This window comes from Sparus aurata, chromosome 13 (assembly GCF_900880675.1).
Source record: "Sparus aurata chromosome 13, fSpaAur1.1, whole genome shotgun sequence".
Classification (NCBI taxonomy): Eukaryota; Metazoa; Chordata; class Actinopteri; order Spariformes; family Sparidae; genus Sparus; species Sparus aurata.
Genome location: NC_044199.1, coordinates 12,518,749 through 12,535,052, shown reverse-complemented (window position 1 = coordinate 12,535,052; position 16,304 = coordinate 12,518,749). Strand labels below are relative to the sequence as shown.

The window sequence follows — 16,304 nt, the reverse complement described above, 5'->3', positions numbered from 1 at the left end:
GTTGAGTGAGGAGAAACTTGACAAACTTTGCGAAATGTTTAGGGCATATTGCAAAAAAATCAGTGGTGCCTTCTCGGAAATTCAACATTAAACGCAACACATTAAGTTGTTACTTTCCATGTAAAAAGTGTCACTTTGTCGTTGCACCGCCCACGTACTAACCTTTTGGGTTTTTTTTGTATGTCTAAAGTCCTTATTACCTGTTTTCACCATTTACACCAAGTTGAAGGTAAACATGTCTTCTTCTTCATCATCCGTGGAGAAAGTCCCCAGACCGCCTAAAAAACAAGCTCAATTCTGAGGATTTAGGTTAAAAGTAACTTTATGAACTTTGTGAAATGCTGTCAACAACACATTCTTAACTGTTTGTGCCTTCGTGTTAATTCAGCCAATGTTCGTGCACGACAACTCGATTTCTTTCTTTGTGTTAAAAAATGTGTTCACTTGTTCCAGTAATGTATATGTAAATTTGCATATGGAGCCGATGACAAGAGGTCACTTGAAACGCATGTCGAGACACGTTCAACGCCAGGTGTTAATTGTCAGGCTTGTAGCTGTCCACTTGTGATCAAATCGCTCAGGACGGACGGTAATACCAAATGTGAACAGCCTCTGAGAGTCATTTGACCATGGAATGATAATGATTGTGTCCTTTCCATTGACGACAAAAGCCAGATGTTTGTGGGATTATTTTGTCCTTTGTAAAAGGGATATAACGCTCAAACAACCCAGCACATTTGCACTCCTTGCATATACAGCACTTGCTTTACAAATGTACCACAGAAGGCCTTTAAGAGTTCTTCAAAAAAAAGGTCAAATTCAAGTAGACGCTGCTCGTATTTAGTAGTCACAAGCAAAACAGCCTGAGAGCCACCGCCGCGGATCAAATTCCCTGAATGTAGCAACAGTCCACTTTGTACTTCTGCAAAGTGCATTAACTGTATTAACATACTGAAAAACAAGGCAGACAATAGTCTAGTAGAAATGCGTCATGAGAGGTACCTTAATGCTGCTGAATCCATACATTAGAATGCAAGGTTTTAATGCACCGGTCCTAAGTGATAGAAGAAGAAAAAAAGAATCATGTTAAGCTCTTTTCTTCTTATTCTATAGAGTTTCTCTTCCCAGATAACTCAATACCATTAACCCTTTCCTTGAATCCTGTGGCATGTCTTTTTCCCAGATAACTCGATACTATGGATCTTTTGTTAGCTAAGTATGAGAAGGTTGGAAGCCATACACCCTAATGATCCCGTCTGTGTGTGGGTGTGTGTTTCTCAAATAAGGAACCCATGCAGATGCTTTGTTCCCCGTGCAATTATTGTAGCTGCTGAGAAAGGAGTCCTCACATCTCTCCCGCACCCTTGTAGGACACGCGCGCGCACGCACACACACACACACACACACACACACACACACACACACCACGAGCATACAAACGTGTTGGCAGGACTAACATGTCTCCACTCTCCTCGACACGTGTGCACACCACACACATGCTCACACACACATTTCCCATCTCATTTCAGTCACACCCAGCTCATGAAATCTCACCCCTATTCATAACTGCACTGACACTGTTACTGTTCTTCTCTCCCTCTGTATTCTGCCCAGCCTCCATAGTGACAGTCATACGTCTCGTCAATGATGCTGTTGATAATATTGAAAGTGAAGGTATGAAAGAATATCCTCTGCTAACTCCGCTGTCTATTTTGTGTCTGTCTTCTGACGCCAGAGTGTTTGTTCAGTGGTGTAACACTAAGATACAATGTTCTGAATTGCGGCCGAGAAGCTGCTGTTCAATCCCCTATTCCATTCAGAATAAAGCATCCCGCTTAGATTTCCAATATTTTTGTCAGTTTCCAACACTGGATCTCTCTGTATTTAAATCCCCACCCCCATTGGTTTCTGTATTGTTTGTCTCAGTCTTTCTCTGACTTTTTCTCTTTCTCTCTCCTTTTGTAGTGTCGAACATGGACAAAGAGCAGCGGCGGAACAGCCCTGGTGAGTGAGTTGCAAAACGACTGAAAAACATCTTATTAACTTGCCATCCCTTTGGCTTTATTTCTCAAGCTGCAAGGGTGGTTGTTTCCATTTCGGAAACTTGCAAAAAAGCAAAGAACACAACGTTTCAGGTAGCAGGCTTGTCATCACTTTTAAAAATAGCAGTGTATGTCGTCTGTTGCAGGTTAATTCTAGAGCATGACCGGTTAAATTGGGTGAGCTAGTATTGATATAAACCAGTAAGTAACAAGAGAAGTTTATGTTTTGGTCTGAAAATGGCCGCTTTTTTCTTTTTTTGCTAATGGCCAGCATGGAGCAACTCCACTGGTTTCAAATAGAAGGCAGATTGTATGTAAGCTTATGAGGAAAATGACTCTTCATCTCACTTGATGTATCGCCTCACTAAGCAGGTTTCTGAATTAGTTTATGCTCTCAATCACTAGCTCAAGTCTGCTTCAGTACAGCGTGATATTCAGTCCATTTAGTCCCATTTAGAGTCAATTAGACGGGGAATGAAACAGGGTATGCTTCAGTGCCAGTGGCCACCATGTGATTGACAAGTCGCTACTCTCATATCACAGCTTTTTTTTAAATCCGACACAATCAAGAAATCACCCTCTCATCCAATATAGCAACTTCTGGCTCCAAAATGAAAAAAACAAGATGACGACGGCCATATTGCCAAACTCGAGGCTTGAAAACGGAAATCCACAAACCGGTGGGGGCTGTCACGGTGGGTTTACGCTTGGTCCCTAATCAAAAAAATAAAAAATTCCACCCACAAACTTCTTCAGTAAAACATCAGAATCTCTAATATGAGTTCCATAAATATCAAGTCAAAAATATTGTGAATATTTGGAATCCGGTGCCCCGCTATTTTGACTAAGAGGCTTGGAAACATTATGCTAATGTGTTCGATTTACAGATTCAACATTGCTTCTTATGCTGCTCTTTCGAGGTCCAGATTGTAGCGGCAGGTTGCGATTGATTGTCAATACTGTTAATTACTAATTAATTAGTCCTCTCAAAAGCTGTAGTGTCTCTGCCTTCGTTGCCAACGAAAGCAGAGAAAGATCTCAGCTGTACCGTTTTGAATTTACTTCCTTAATTACTTCCATCTGTCATAAAGCCAAGACAGCATTAGCGGTCCCCAAGCAGGATCTGGATCGCACGAGTGGATTCAACGCTGGATTCAGATACTATAAAATGCAATCAAACGTGAACCTAAGAAAACAAATAATGTAAAATTGATGATCAAATAAAGAAATTGGGTTTGCTATGAGGTAATATAATAGTCGATTGAATTATGCTGACATTTAATAGCGCGGTCAAGTCGGGCATATGACTCCCTACGCCAACTAAAGCGGGCCTTTCACCCCGGCCTTGTAGCGGATCCCAGTGAATTTTCGGGGGGGCACTTTGAGCCAAAGCCTCACATCCGCACAGCAAGACAGAGGAGAAAGCAAACATCAAACACTTTTCTCTCTTTTTTTCCACACTAAATGAGGCATCATCGACAGGCTGAACACTGACTTTACTCTTACCGGATGATCGGTTTTGCTCAAACAAAGATCAGTGCGTTCACAATCCGGTTGCACCTATCACGCGCGATTGCCGTGTTCTCGTCTCGTCTTTGCTTGTGGTAAACCAACGTTAATTGGCTCATAGTTACCAAGTCTGTTTGTTCTCAGTCGCATGGAATTTTCTTGGTCCACAAAGCATTTCAGTACTCACGCGGAGCGAGGCTGCGTTCCCGCCTCTGTCTCTGCCAGCCGAGTGAAGCATAAGAAGCTGTATTTCAGACAGAGAGAATTAAATGATGAATGAAATTGTCGTTGTGGTGAGTAAGTTGTTCCAAATGACCTGTTGGATTCAGTCCATTTATGGGAAACACACATTCATTTTTTAGATCACTAAATTACCACTCATTTTTTTCAGTGGTAAACGCGGGTTACCACCGAAACATCAACATTTGATTGATTTTTTAAAGTTTTTCTCTCTCCATTCGATATGATATGACACGCGGTCGTACGTCACGTGTGTACGCGTGTGAGCGCATTTGTCTGTTTACACGTTATCGCTGCTAAATGGCTCTGTGCCAGCCCACCCCCCCTCTCCCCTCTCGTTATCGAGTGCGTTCCTCTCTCCGATGTCATAATTCGCCCGTGTCGCCCTGCACTCAGTTGTTTTCTATGAGAGGAGCATTTCATCATCAAAGGCTTCCTGTCCCACGAGATATTTGTTTTTGTTTTCCTCTTCACTAGCAGCGAGTCGCCACCTGCAGAGCAAAGATGAGATTTGTGTAGAGTTCATCAAAGGGTACAGTGCGGACTGTAAGAAGATTCGTTTTTTTCTTTACTTTCTCACCCTTTACACCTTTTATTTGAAAGTATTCCAGAGATATTTCAGCAGCATGACACGCGGCAAGAGCTCCCACACTCTTTTTTTTTCGCTGTGTGTTTGCACGGCAGTCTATTAAATATCTCTGTCCACATGTGTCATGCATTATATACCAGGAGTATTGCTAATGAAGGGTACTCTCCATCCCACACGGAGGATGACCCCTCCGGGTTCTCTCACTTCATCAATATGATATTTTTTTCACTCACAACTCATTAACCCGCCGATGAATAATGCAACCTGCATGTAGGAAGTCGTAGGATTAGCCGGGAGTTGTGCGTCAGTCCATTTAACAGCCCGAAGTCGGAGGTGGCCTTTTTTTTTGTCGACTGATTTATTTTTTATTTTTTATATGCACATCATTAAATTCTGAATGAGAAAATGGAGCACTTACACAACATAAATGCGCAGGACGCATAGGGAAGCCCCGAGCCGAGGTGGTGAGAGGAAGTCATTCCCGAACCTCCCGCCGCATCCCAGGCACAGAGATGCAGACACACGGACGTGTTCTCACGCACGCGACTAACAAGCCAGAGATTTCTATGAAAATAAGAAAGAGATCAAGGGGGGAGATAATAAGCAGAGTAAACCAAAGAGGAGAAAATAGAAACAAACACAACAAGCCAGAGCATATACGCAGGCTGCTCATTAATCGAACAAAAAAAATGTGCTGACATTTTTTTTTTTCTTTCTAGGTAAAGGGGTTTGTTCATTAGGAGGCAGTAAACCTCAGCCTCGACATATAGAGTCAGCTGCTCTGGCTTCAAGAGGCCGGAGATGGAATCTGCGGAGATTTGAGTAATTGTGGACATCTTCAGACTAACTGACTCGCAGAGGCACATCTGCCGGTGTCACCTCACTTACCTGCGGCAGATAAGATTGCGATGATACTGTTGTTTCAGGAGGGAGGTGATTTATTGATGTGGCACCTTTCACAGGCTGATCCTATTAGATAGATAATCTCATTCCTTGCTCGGAGTGCGCATTGCAGACTGGCTGTTTGTAAAGTAACTCACAAGTGAGGGCTCCATACTGCCAGTGATTTGGCAGCGCTAGTTTGTCCAGGGAATAAAGCCTCAGGCTCCTAACGCAGTATGTCAACTCAGATCCCTCTCTTAACTCTCTTAAGTAGGCCATCTCTCTACTTGTTGTTGAAATTAAAAAGATACGATTGGTCACTCAATGAAGTCCAAAGTGTTAAAAAAGATTTATTCTTTCTGTGCTTTTCCTGTCAGCCTACCGCTGGGAGTCTTCCAGTCAGACCACGAGCTGGCTGTCACCATCGCGTCTGCGTCCGCCAGAGGTGGGATCCCATTACGACCTCAGCGACACCCAGCAGAACATCAGACGAGGAGGCAGCACGCGTTCTCTCCAGCTGGACTACAGAGTGATGGGCCATGGTGGTGACAGGGGCCAAGAGCGGGGACGGGAGACCGAGAAGAGGGCCTTCCAGTGGGAGAGGAATCAGTCGGGCGAGTGGGTAAGGAAACGCATCCTGGAAAGAGAAGAAAAGAGGCATCACGACGGGGAAGGAAAGAACACAGGCAACAGGAGCAGAGACATGGGGGCATGCCAGGACCACAGAGACCGTCAGCAGACGCACGGCCATGACAGCTGCGAAGACAGCTCCTCGCCCGTTTATGAGGAATACCGCGAGTCCGGCCAGGACCTGGAGCAAAGCGAAGACACGGAGAGCCTTTATGATACTCTACCCCCGACCCGACCAGCCTACGAAGGATACCCGTCCAGCCCCCCAGGCATCAACCTGCATCCAGCTCAGCTCCTGCCCCCCCTCAGGGCGTGGGACTTACAGACAGGGGAGTGGAGGGAGTCGCAGGAGGATCGCGGAGGGGGGCTCGGCTCCAGCGGTCTGGCAGGTTCCGGGGACGAGCTAGAGAGACTACTGAACTTGGTGTCGCTCCGAGCCAGGAGAGCCACGCGAATAAACAGAGCCTCGACCAAATCTGAACCCACGGACTGGGATGGATTTAAATGAGCACACAAGACTGTTTCAAATGAATAGATTTAATAATCCTTTATACATGAAAAGAGAGGGAGGGAAGCTCTCTGATTATACGTGACATTTATGTATACTACTACACCGTTGGTCCACCACCTCAAAATAATTAAAGGAGAATATTACCATATATACTTGTATTATCCGGCATTATTATCCCGCTGCAAGCAAACACTAATCCACCACCAATCCCCCGGCTCATTTTTCTAAGCCAGAGGAATAAGAGAAAGTGTATGTGCTGTGCGGACGCCTTCACCTGTGCCGCAAGTTAGGCGAGATTGGCTGTGAATCAATGCTATTACATTTATTATTTATGGAATTGCTGGAGCGCAGCATTTATTAACATCAAAATATGATGGGGAGCCAGGCTGCCTCTTTTCGTCTTAGACGGTGCCAACGCATGTACATATGCTATCGCGCATTTCATACATCGTTCCGTCGAGGTTGCACGCGCACCTACGCACGCACGCACGCGGTCGTCTGATCAGCTCAACCATGTAATGCATTTCTTCTTTTCTGTTGACGCACGCTCTGGGTTGTTTTGGAGGAAAACACACATCCCAGACGCCTGCCTCTGAGATGCTATTAAGATTACCATTAGTTGATGCCAGGAGATCGTTATTTAATCCCCCCCCCCAAAAAAATTAATTATTTGATGATTATTTATTTAATAATTACACTATTAATTTGTTTGGTTGCCTGTGAGCTTCCCGCTTAAGAACACAAGCATCATCGGGGGGGATCATGTAACTATGATTCACAGCACTTAAGGTAATGCAGCCGTGACATATGTTTTTATTTTCACCCATGCAAATCAGCAATGGCTTTGACCTCTTGTTTTGGCCCGTGCATATTCCCTCATAAACGCGGATCCTGATGTATATTTACCGTGTATATAACACCAGCGCAGAGCTTTTAGCGGTGCTCCAGATGGAATTTAGCCCACTTCACACCTGGCGTTAACATGCCGTATGAATTTTCAGACCTCGTGCGCTGAAAAAGGCTTCGAGAATGATGTGGAAACGCAGCCGTGAAGTGCAGAGTCACTCACCCAAGACATCACGGTCGCCTCGTTGACAACGCCGTGCAAATGCTGCTGTGTTCCCGGTTCACAACCACACGTTCGTAGCAAAACAGGGCGTAGGTGACTACTTCGAGAGTATTTAAGGACTAAATCTCTGCTGTCATTTTTTTTTTTTTACAGTTTGCTGCAATGACCTGCCTCCATCTCACACTTACCATGTATCCTCTGGTAAACATGACTAATTGTGTTTTAATTTGAAATGGAAATAAATGCCTTGTGGTGTAGAAAACATGCACATGTTACTCAGCCAAAAATATTCCTATTCAAACGATGTTCTGGGCTCCTCAGAGATTAGAGTACCGTCCACGTCAGACAGAGAGTACTGTACATGTGTCTTAATGAAGATGCATCCGCTCATTCATCCTCTTTGCTCATTCATATTCAGGTCTGCTCTCTAAGTGGGCTGCTGAAGCGTGACCCAGCTCGCATCGGGCTACAGGCGGAGAAACATCCCGGACAGGTCAGACTAACACATGCAGGGAGGAAGAAGAAGGGAAAAAAACAAAACAAAAAACATTCACACCTGTGGGCACTTTACACTTTCCGGTTCACCTGGCCTGCATGACTTGTGGAAGGGAAACCCTGCAGGAATACTGTGAGAACATGCGAACAGAGCAGCAGCTTCCAACGGCTGAAATTTAAACCTCAGTTCTGTGAATCAACACCGCCAACACGGGAGACGCCTTCTCTGTGCGCCTTTCAAGTTTTGCAGATTTTGGGGTTACTTCAGGTCGTTGTCGGTTATGTACAGTACAGGTGTGGATGTTTCAGTGACTGCACATTACAGGGGCCTGAAGAATACGCTCCAATCAGGCAGATTCACGCTTGATTATTAGGAGCAAATGGCGTCTGTCCTGAAGCGAGAGTTGGTAAGTTATTCTTGAGGCATTTTCTGTTAGGTTTGTTGACATTTTTCTGAACATCCCGACTGCGAGGGCAGTGTGCGTTCGTGCGTTTTGGAGGAGGTGGTATTTCTTTGGCTGGATACTCACAGAATAGGTAAAGGTACAGTGTGCAGGATTAAGTGGCATCTAGCATTGGTGTTAAATAAACGTTAGCCAAGTATGTTTCTGCAAAAACTACTGTTAAAAAAGTCCAGGTTAAAATGAGATTTTTCTTTTTGTTGCAAATTTCCAGATGAATTTCCTATTTGTCTTTTGTCACAAAGCTGTGCTCGTGCAAAAACCACTTGGTTAGGAAGGCATCATGGTTTGGCTTGTCACCACGCCCACAGGTCGAGATGATTCGACTTCCTGTAAAAAAAAAAAAAAAAAAAGGACGGTTTTGACGCCACAAATATGATTGGAAAATGTCTCAAGTGCACCTTACAAAAAAAAAAAAACCTGGTTTTGTCGCCACACACACACCTGGAAATTTACGCAGCTTCCCTTAGAAAACACCTGATTTTGATGCCACAAAAAATGGATGCAAAGTGGCTAGAAATGTCTCCAGGTGTGGCGAGCCTTCCCCGGAGCCAATCCTGTTATGTGTCCGTCCACGGCTGCTGTAAAAACATGGCAGGATCTATGGGAAAAAGACCCGATCCCTCTGTAGATGTAAAAGGCTCATTCTCACCTCAGTGAGGTACTGAAATCACAACAATTCTTAATTTCAGATGATTATACACTCGTGAAAATGTATTTAGATTAGATACACCCCCCTGGACCTTTAAGAATATGCGAATTTGGATTGGTGTGCCGTCGCAGGTGGAATGTCTCTACACGGGCTACATGAGATAAATAACACACATAAAACATTTAATGCTATTAAGGCAGTCTCGTCGCGCCTCCTGTATGTTTTTTTTCTCTCCTTGCCGGCTGGAATCTGACAGATTCATTTGGGAAGAGCTTAAAGTCATCGATGTCCCGGGAGACACGGCGGCGCGGGAATGTCTTGTGTAATGAGAAGCGCATAAACTGTACAATCAGTCGGACAATACATTTTATTTTGACATCACTTGAAAAAGGCTCCTATGATCCCGACTTTGATTGCTTTTGTTGCATTAAACTGTCAACAGTTGAGGAGATTTCCACGTAATCTTCCCAGAATGCCTTCTTGTTTACCTCGGGAGCAGATTTCTTTGCCGACTTGAATAGATGTATCCGGGCTTATTGTGTGGTACTCTCTGTTCCTGTGAGTTTGCTCCACACTGACCCAGCGATATGATCAAATTATGCAGGCTGTGCATGTCTAAAAGCAGCATATCCCTGATCTGTGCAGAAAATGTGTTGTGAGCCTCGTACAACAGTCGTCAGCCGCCCATGGAAAATAAAAACCCACAACCCTTAGCCTTGGTATGTTAATTAATGGAGCGTGGACCTCTGCACATGCTCCAAATTAAAGCAGCCTTAATTGCTGATTGCTACCCAAGGTGTGCTGTCGAGAGTAGAGTAAGGTGGCAGTTATGGAATCGCTGTATCTGCACTCTAAGAAGGTGAACAGTCGCTAACGCCTTATTGTTGACAAAAGGTTGAAGGCAGGCGATGGTCGGCGTGCTCCTATGTCGACGCCTCCCACTCCCTCTTCCTGGAACTAACAAGGAGACGCATCGAGGAAACCTTTGTGCTTTTTTGATTATTTCCTCCCCCCGTGGAGCTGACACACAAACTTTGTCCTTGTTATCATCCAACCCCTCCTCATAGTAACACCAGCGGGCTGACTGTCTGCCAGAAAACATTCCCTTGGCAACTCAGACGTTCCCCTGATCGTGTTCGCGTCTCATTTTCCCCCCCCCCGTCACATACGACACATTTTGGCCAATTTAGGGGGCGAGGAGAAGCCTTAATGTCGGTCTCACACGAACATGCCTGCTCCCAAAACACTGTATCTTTCCCCTGATGCAGTGCTACAAACAGCAGAGTTATTCGACACAAGAAAAAAGCTCTCGCCCACTCCCAAACATATAATATGCAGGTATGCGCGCACCGAGATAAGTCAGAGTTCAGGAGGCAGGGTGGATGCCTGAGCATCTCGGGTTTGGGCGAGAGAACGGCAACCGTAAAATTATTTATAAACATTTCAGGAATCTGTCATTACATCCTTTAAAAAAATCCCTATTTTTTGCAAAGTGTTCATTTTAAGCAGCAGTAGCTTTATTTTTAAGACAGCAGTCATTTTGTCGGAGTAAGCGTTACACTTTTTTGAACAGTGGATATCACTTTTGAAGGAAACACTTCATATATCTTTCAGTGCATGCCAGTTTGTGTCAGCGCAATAGATGGAAATAGCTCATAGTCAAATGTTGGCTGGGTTGTTCCGCTTCTATTCTCTCTCCCCCTGCAGGAACCATGAACCACAAAAGACACAAACAGGTACAAGCCAGAACTTGAGGGAGAAGTTTTTTTTTTATTTTTTATTATTCTCTCAAGCCCAGGGAAAAAAAAAATAAAAAATCATACACTACTGTGTAAAACGCACACGGAACTTCATGAAACTTGTCACGGCGGTGGGGAGACATTCTAAAAACTCCCCGTTACCGACATTGCAGTGTCGGAAAATAATCGCTTCGCTCCCCGATGTGATCACAACACCTGCATTTGTGTTTCCTCCATTACCCCCCCGCCTGTCATGACAAGGCAACACAGACAATTGGATTTTTATCAGTTAGCATAATATGCTAAACATGTCTCCAGTGAAAGGTCTCTAACAGGTGCAGGTGGCGTATCAGCCTCTCTCGGAATCTGCCCCTCTGTCATTTGTGGCGCTTGTTTTTTTTTTTGTGGTGATCCTTGGGAGGGAAAAAAAAAAAAAGAAGGATCATTACCCACAGGACATGCATGCTCACAGGCGAGAACCTTACATAACGCTACCTCTGCCTCCAGCCGTACGCGCCCGATCGGCAACGGAAATGTAAACAACCACACCACAGGTAGAAATAGTCCTGCTGTCGGGTCAGAAGGGAGGGCCGAGGGTGGTGGTGTGGGGGATCACAGTTTATTAAATGATTCTGACAAGGATTATGCAACATGTCCCGATAACTTACTCTCCCTGGCACGCTCTTTTTGACGACCAATCCCTCTTTGTTGAAAGTATTCCTGGCATGCTGGCTGTCCTGGTGACAGACACAGGGTCAAACCAAAGGCAAACGCGAGGGCGGGCGAGTGGAACAGAGACAGAGACGGAGAGGGAGAGAGTGGAGAGCAATAAACAAAGTGACTGCCGTGTTTATTCATCATGCATCAGAGGAAGCCGACGAGGACCTGCCAGTCCCTTTAGCTCTGCTGGCTTTTCATTGGACCGTCTGGCATTTACACCATAGAGTCAGCTAAGCCACTTAAAACCTCTTCCTACCCCCACAAACCCCCCCCTTTTTTTCTCCCCTCCTCCTTTTTATTCTCTGCTTTTTCTTTTCTCTTTTCTTTTTTTATTATAACAATGACATTCCTCCAGATCTGGCTGGATGCAAAGCAGGGAAGTGAAGGGGATGGACAGAGGGATGAAAAGGATGTTACATAAAGGGGGAGGAGGAGGAGGAGGGAAATGAAGGATAGATCATGTAAGGAAAGAGCGAGAGATGAGTAGAGGGAAGTGGGAAAAAGTCGGCGAGAGATTACCATTCCCCCCAGTTTGTGTGCTTATTGAGGGGTAGCTGTGTGGGTGATTATAAACCCATGCTGTTCTCGGTAACACCAGGATTACACACCCAGCCAGACCTAATCTATGCGCCTAACATCTGCCTCCGATGACACGAGCACGCAGGCACACACGCGTACAAACGCCTTGCATGACCATTACACATGCAGCCGGTGTCTTGGGCAATTTCGCCGCATGTATTATTCACGGATACTTTAATCTTATGAGTGCGATCAGACACAATATGCCCACACCGCTAAAACAAGACAACTGGAGTGGGGGGGGGGGGGGGGGGGGGGGGAATGGGGAAAATTGAATGGGAAGGGGTCACGTCCATGTATGTCAATGTGAATTCAAATCACCTCAGCTGTGTGTGGCTGAACGGGGGGGCCCTATCCCATCAGCCACCCCTGTCCCCCCCGCTGCTTTAACAGATTATTATTATGGCAATCCCCTGGCATATGCCTCCAGAAACCGGCTACATGCGAGACAGGGGGAAGTGAGCTCTGCTCCGCCACGTACTTCACGTCCTTTATTGGATTTTCTTGTGCGATGAAAGAGCATAAGTGTCATGGGATTATGCCACATGAACATTATAACGAGAGATTAAAAAGACTCAAACTTGGATGGAAAGGTGGCCACTCTCTGCAAAGTACACACACACACACGCACACGCACACACACACACAAAAACACAGAAAAAAAGCATAAATCCCATTATCCGGGATATGTTTGTTTTACCCTCTCTCTGGGTCTGGGCCTAAACTCTGATATGCTGATTTGACAGGCGCCCTCGGTGCAACCGTGTTGGACTTTATTACAACACTCGCCAGTTTGTTCTGATCTCACGAAAAAGGAACACAAGCCTTAAACAGAGGTGAGACAGGATGATGGATCAGAATGCTGTGGAGAAAATCTGGCTGCATCACAGGGCCTCAGAGCTCAGCTTGTTATCTGCTCTAGCTCTGAGGAATCGGTACGCTGTCACCCGCCAGATTGCTGAGATCTGATTTCGGTAAAAAGGAGGGCTGCTCTATATTGTGCTTTGATCATCAGGGGGGTTTTATGCTCGCCAGCAGAATAAGCGCCTCGATTCGCTGAAGCTGCTACAACTGTTAAGATTTTCTTTTACGAGGTCCTTGTTGAACTGTGCAAGCGTGAAGCGCCTGTGATAGCAACCTTCATAGTCCATCTTGACGACTCGAATGTGAGAGACAATCGTAACGCGGGCGACTGCGAGACTAACAGCTACGAGGCAACTGAGGAGCCGCCGCCGCAGCCAAAAACAAACTCCAGCTGTCACACCTGAGGACGCCACTCCGAACATTCCTGACGTTTCAAATTAAAATTCCTCCTCGACGCCGCTCCCAGACTATTGGAGGGGCTTCTGCGTCTGTCCCGTGAGCCTCTGCCTGTGTCAGCTTCTTTGTCACCATAGAGCAAATCCCGATTATACCTAAATCTTCCCGAGACTTTCTCGATTTAAAAGATCTTTTTTCCACCTAATTCCTTCTCAAAGTATTTCGGAGCTTTTGCAGCTACACTTCTAAGCTGATAGACAAACCAATGGGTGTGATTCCCTCCTCAAAACAGTCATGCAACACAACAAAACCAACTAGCAGATCGCTCATAAAGGGTTCATACATATCCTAATAAAACATCTTTTGTGCACACACAAATGTTGAAGGGCCCCTGGTTTCTTATCTTCAAATAAGCCTGCTGCCAGAGCCTATGAGACATGTGCAAACATAAATGTGATTTAAAATGGAATATTAGTACCAATACATGGATTTTCAATAGATTCTGGTTCAGATATTCTGCAGCACGTTGTTCGAAATTGGTCTAATGCTCCATTTGCATTAGTCTCCCTTGCACATAACGCGAGCTACAAAGAAAAAGCAAAAGCACCGGCCAACCTGAGAGCTGCTCTCACAAGTGCCTTAAAGCTGAGTGCTACCAGCAGTTTGATTACATGTAACATTCATAAGATACTATTTATAGCTTGTAAATGTCTGGAGGGATAATCAGGAGGTGGTACTGAAACTATTTTTATCTCATTCCCGTTTTCACTCCGTTGTGCACAGCAGTCAGCTGCCGAAAGCTCACGTCAAATATTGACCTATATGGTGATAAGACTTTTCTCAAACGCACACGAACCGTTAATGAACATATTTGATTGATCGCTGTCTCAGTTTTATTTTTGAAAAGATACGCACCGCCGCTTCAAAACCTGCTTGTCAGCGCAGATTATGGAGTAATGTGTTAACCTCCTGAACTGCTCACTGACTTATCGGGGCTGCCGTGAAAATATTGAACATGGGGCGACTATTTCGAGCCGGACCGCCACAAACCATTCGTTAAACGTTGTAGCCCTTTGTCAGCAGGCACGCCGCTTTGGACAGAAACTTAAAAGTCCCCCCCCCCCCCCCCCCCCCCCGCCACTCTTCTGTCTCGTTGAACCTTCTGCTTTTGTTTTGAACTCACTGCAACGCGCCGCGCTTGCCTCCATCCTGTTTACGTCTGCTTCCCCGCGAGATCAGGCGAGGTCGTTCCCTGGAAATTTGCTGCCCAAATTTGCACCAAGTTCAACTCTGTGCACGTCCTCGGATCCTCAGCGACGCACCTCTCAAGTGTGAGGAGGATCGGCTGGCTGAATGGTTCTTGACATGTGCGAAGGACAAACACAGACGGCACGCACGCAGGGTCGTTGTTTTATAACGAGACAGCTGCAGTATCATCCATCCCGAATGCTCGTCTGCAACCTCCCTTCTCCAACGAAACCTGTTTGTCATCTCAATAAGTGCTGCGAAGGGATACCTTTGTTTGTGTCCATGACCGCAATACAAATACGGTTCCTCTTGTTACATTATTAAAGACACCCCGCGACAAGGAAAACGGATACACTGGTATTAGTATGTATTGCCAGGCTAGATCCTCTTGTTTTCTTCACACCCAAGTCTCTGGACATTTGTTTACGGTGGCTCCATCTGGCGATTCCAACAAAACTCTCCGCGGAACGGTGACTCCGAGAGGGGAAGCCGACAAAGATTCATCAATATTAATAAAACCGTGTTGTCCTGCTGACAGAACATGGCCATATGGAGCCGCTGGATCTTGAGGAGGAAGGGGTTGATGCCCAGTTTTTTTTTGCGGACGTTTTTCTTTTTTCTTCTAGGGCGCCATCCATCCAATTCCCCATTGCTGTGTTGTTGTTTTTTTTTAAATTCCCGCCGCACAATAGGCTCCACTGCCATAAGTGAGTGCTTAAGGAGACTGAAGGATCCTTGAGAGCGGGCAAACGCGGTAATCACATTGGCTATAGATTCGGAAGTCTGTCAAGCGCGTCCCCCGTAGTCAGCAGAGCTTTATCGGGGCTGTGCAGCTTTCAATTAGTCGATTCATGTTTTGCAGCGTCTTGATGTGTGATAACGTTGTGCATTCACTCAGTCCCACCCTTTTGCTATTGTTTCCACATCCAACGTGTGTGTGTGTGTGTGTGTGTGTGCCTTTCTGGCTGACCTCACAGCCCGAGCTGTCTGTCTCCTGGTCATCACATCATGCCTGCGGAACACATCAGCACTGCTTTGAGGGCTGACACCGGGCCGCTCTAATCTGTCCCTGCTGCTCGAGGGCATCCGCTGCAGCCACATACGGCCGGCCTGGCGGTGGAGAGAGTTAAACAACTGAATGGCGCTGGCCTCAATGTGTCACCGCCGTGGCACTGACACTATCGACGACATATAAATCCAGTGGACCTGAGGGGGGAGTTCGACTGCATTGTTGGCACCAGTCACCCACATTAAAGGGACGAATGGGATCAGACTGCCACCTCCTCTCTCTCTCTCTCTCTCTCTCTGTCTCTCTCTCTCTCTCTGTCTCTCTCTCTCTGGCCGGACTGTGCACCAAAGTGAATCATAGTCCAGAGTCCATAAATGGCACCCTGGTAGAGGCATGCACACACTATGGTTACAATCAATAGTGCACTGTGGTTGCAATCGAAACACTCCCATCTCTTTGTTTTTTTTGTGTGTGTTTTTTTTTTGCTTTTATGATTATTACACCTTAAGTTTTGTTGAAAGGGGCACTGAGCGAGGGCTGCACCGAAACCCAATGCAGCAGACATTTCAGACAGAAAAGCCCCCTCAGGTGCATTTTCACTACTTTTTTTTTTTTGGTTTGTTTGTTTGTTTTTGTAAACGAGAGAATCTGTGACAAACACTCCACATA

General features: G+C 45.7%; 1 protein-coding gene across 1 annotated transcript in view; it reads left to right on the top strand.

Moving 5' to 3' along the window:
- fat3b (FAT atypical cadherin 3b) overlaps nt 1–7,734 on the top strand; it is an 86,703-nt gene extending 78,969 nt beyond the window's left edge. The window contains exons 50-52 of the mRNA XM_030438711.1: nt 1,615–1,674; nt 1,966–2,004; nt 5,640–7,734. Of these exons, the coding sequence (XP_030294571.1) occupies nt 1,615–1,674; nt 1,966–2,004; nt 5,640–6,400 (860 nt within the window). The 3' untranslated portion in view covers nt 6,401–7,734. The remainder of the gene's footprint in view (nt 1–1,614; nt 1,675–1,965; nt 2,005–5,639) is intronic.
- Nucleotides 7,735–16,304: the final 8,570 nt, after the last annotated feature.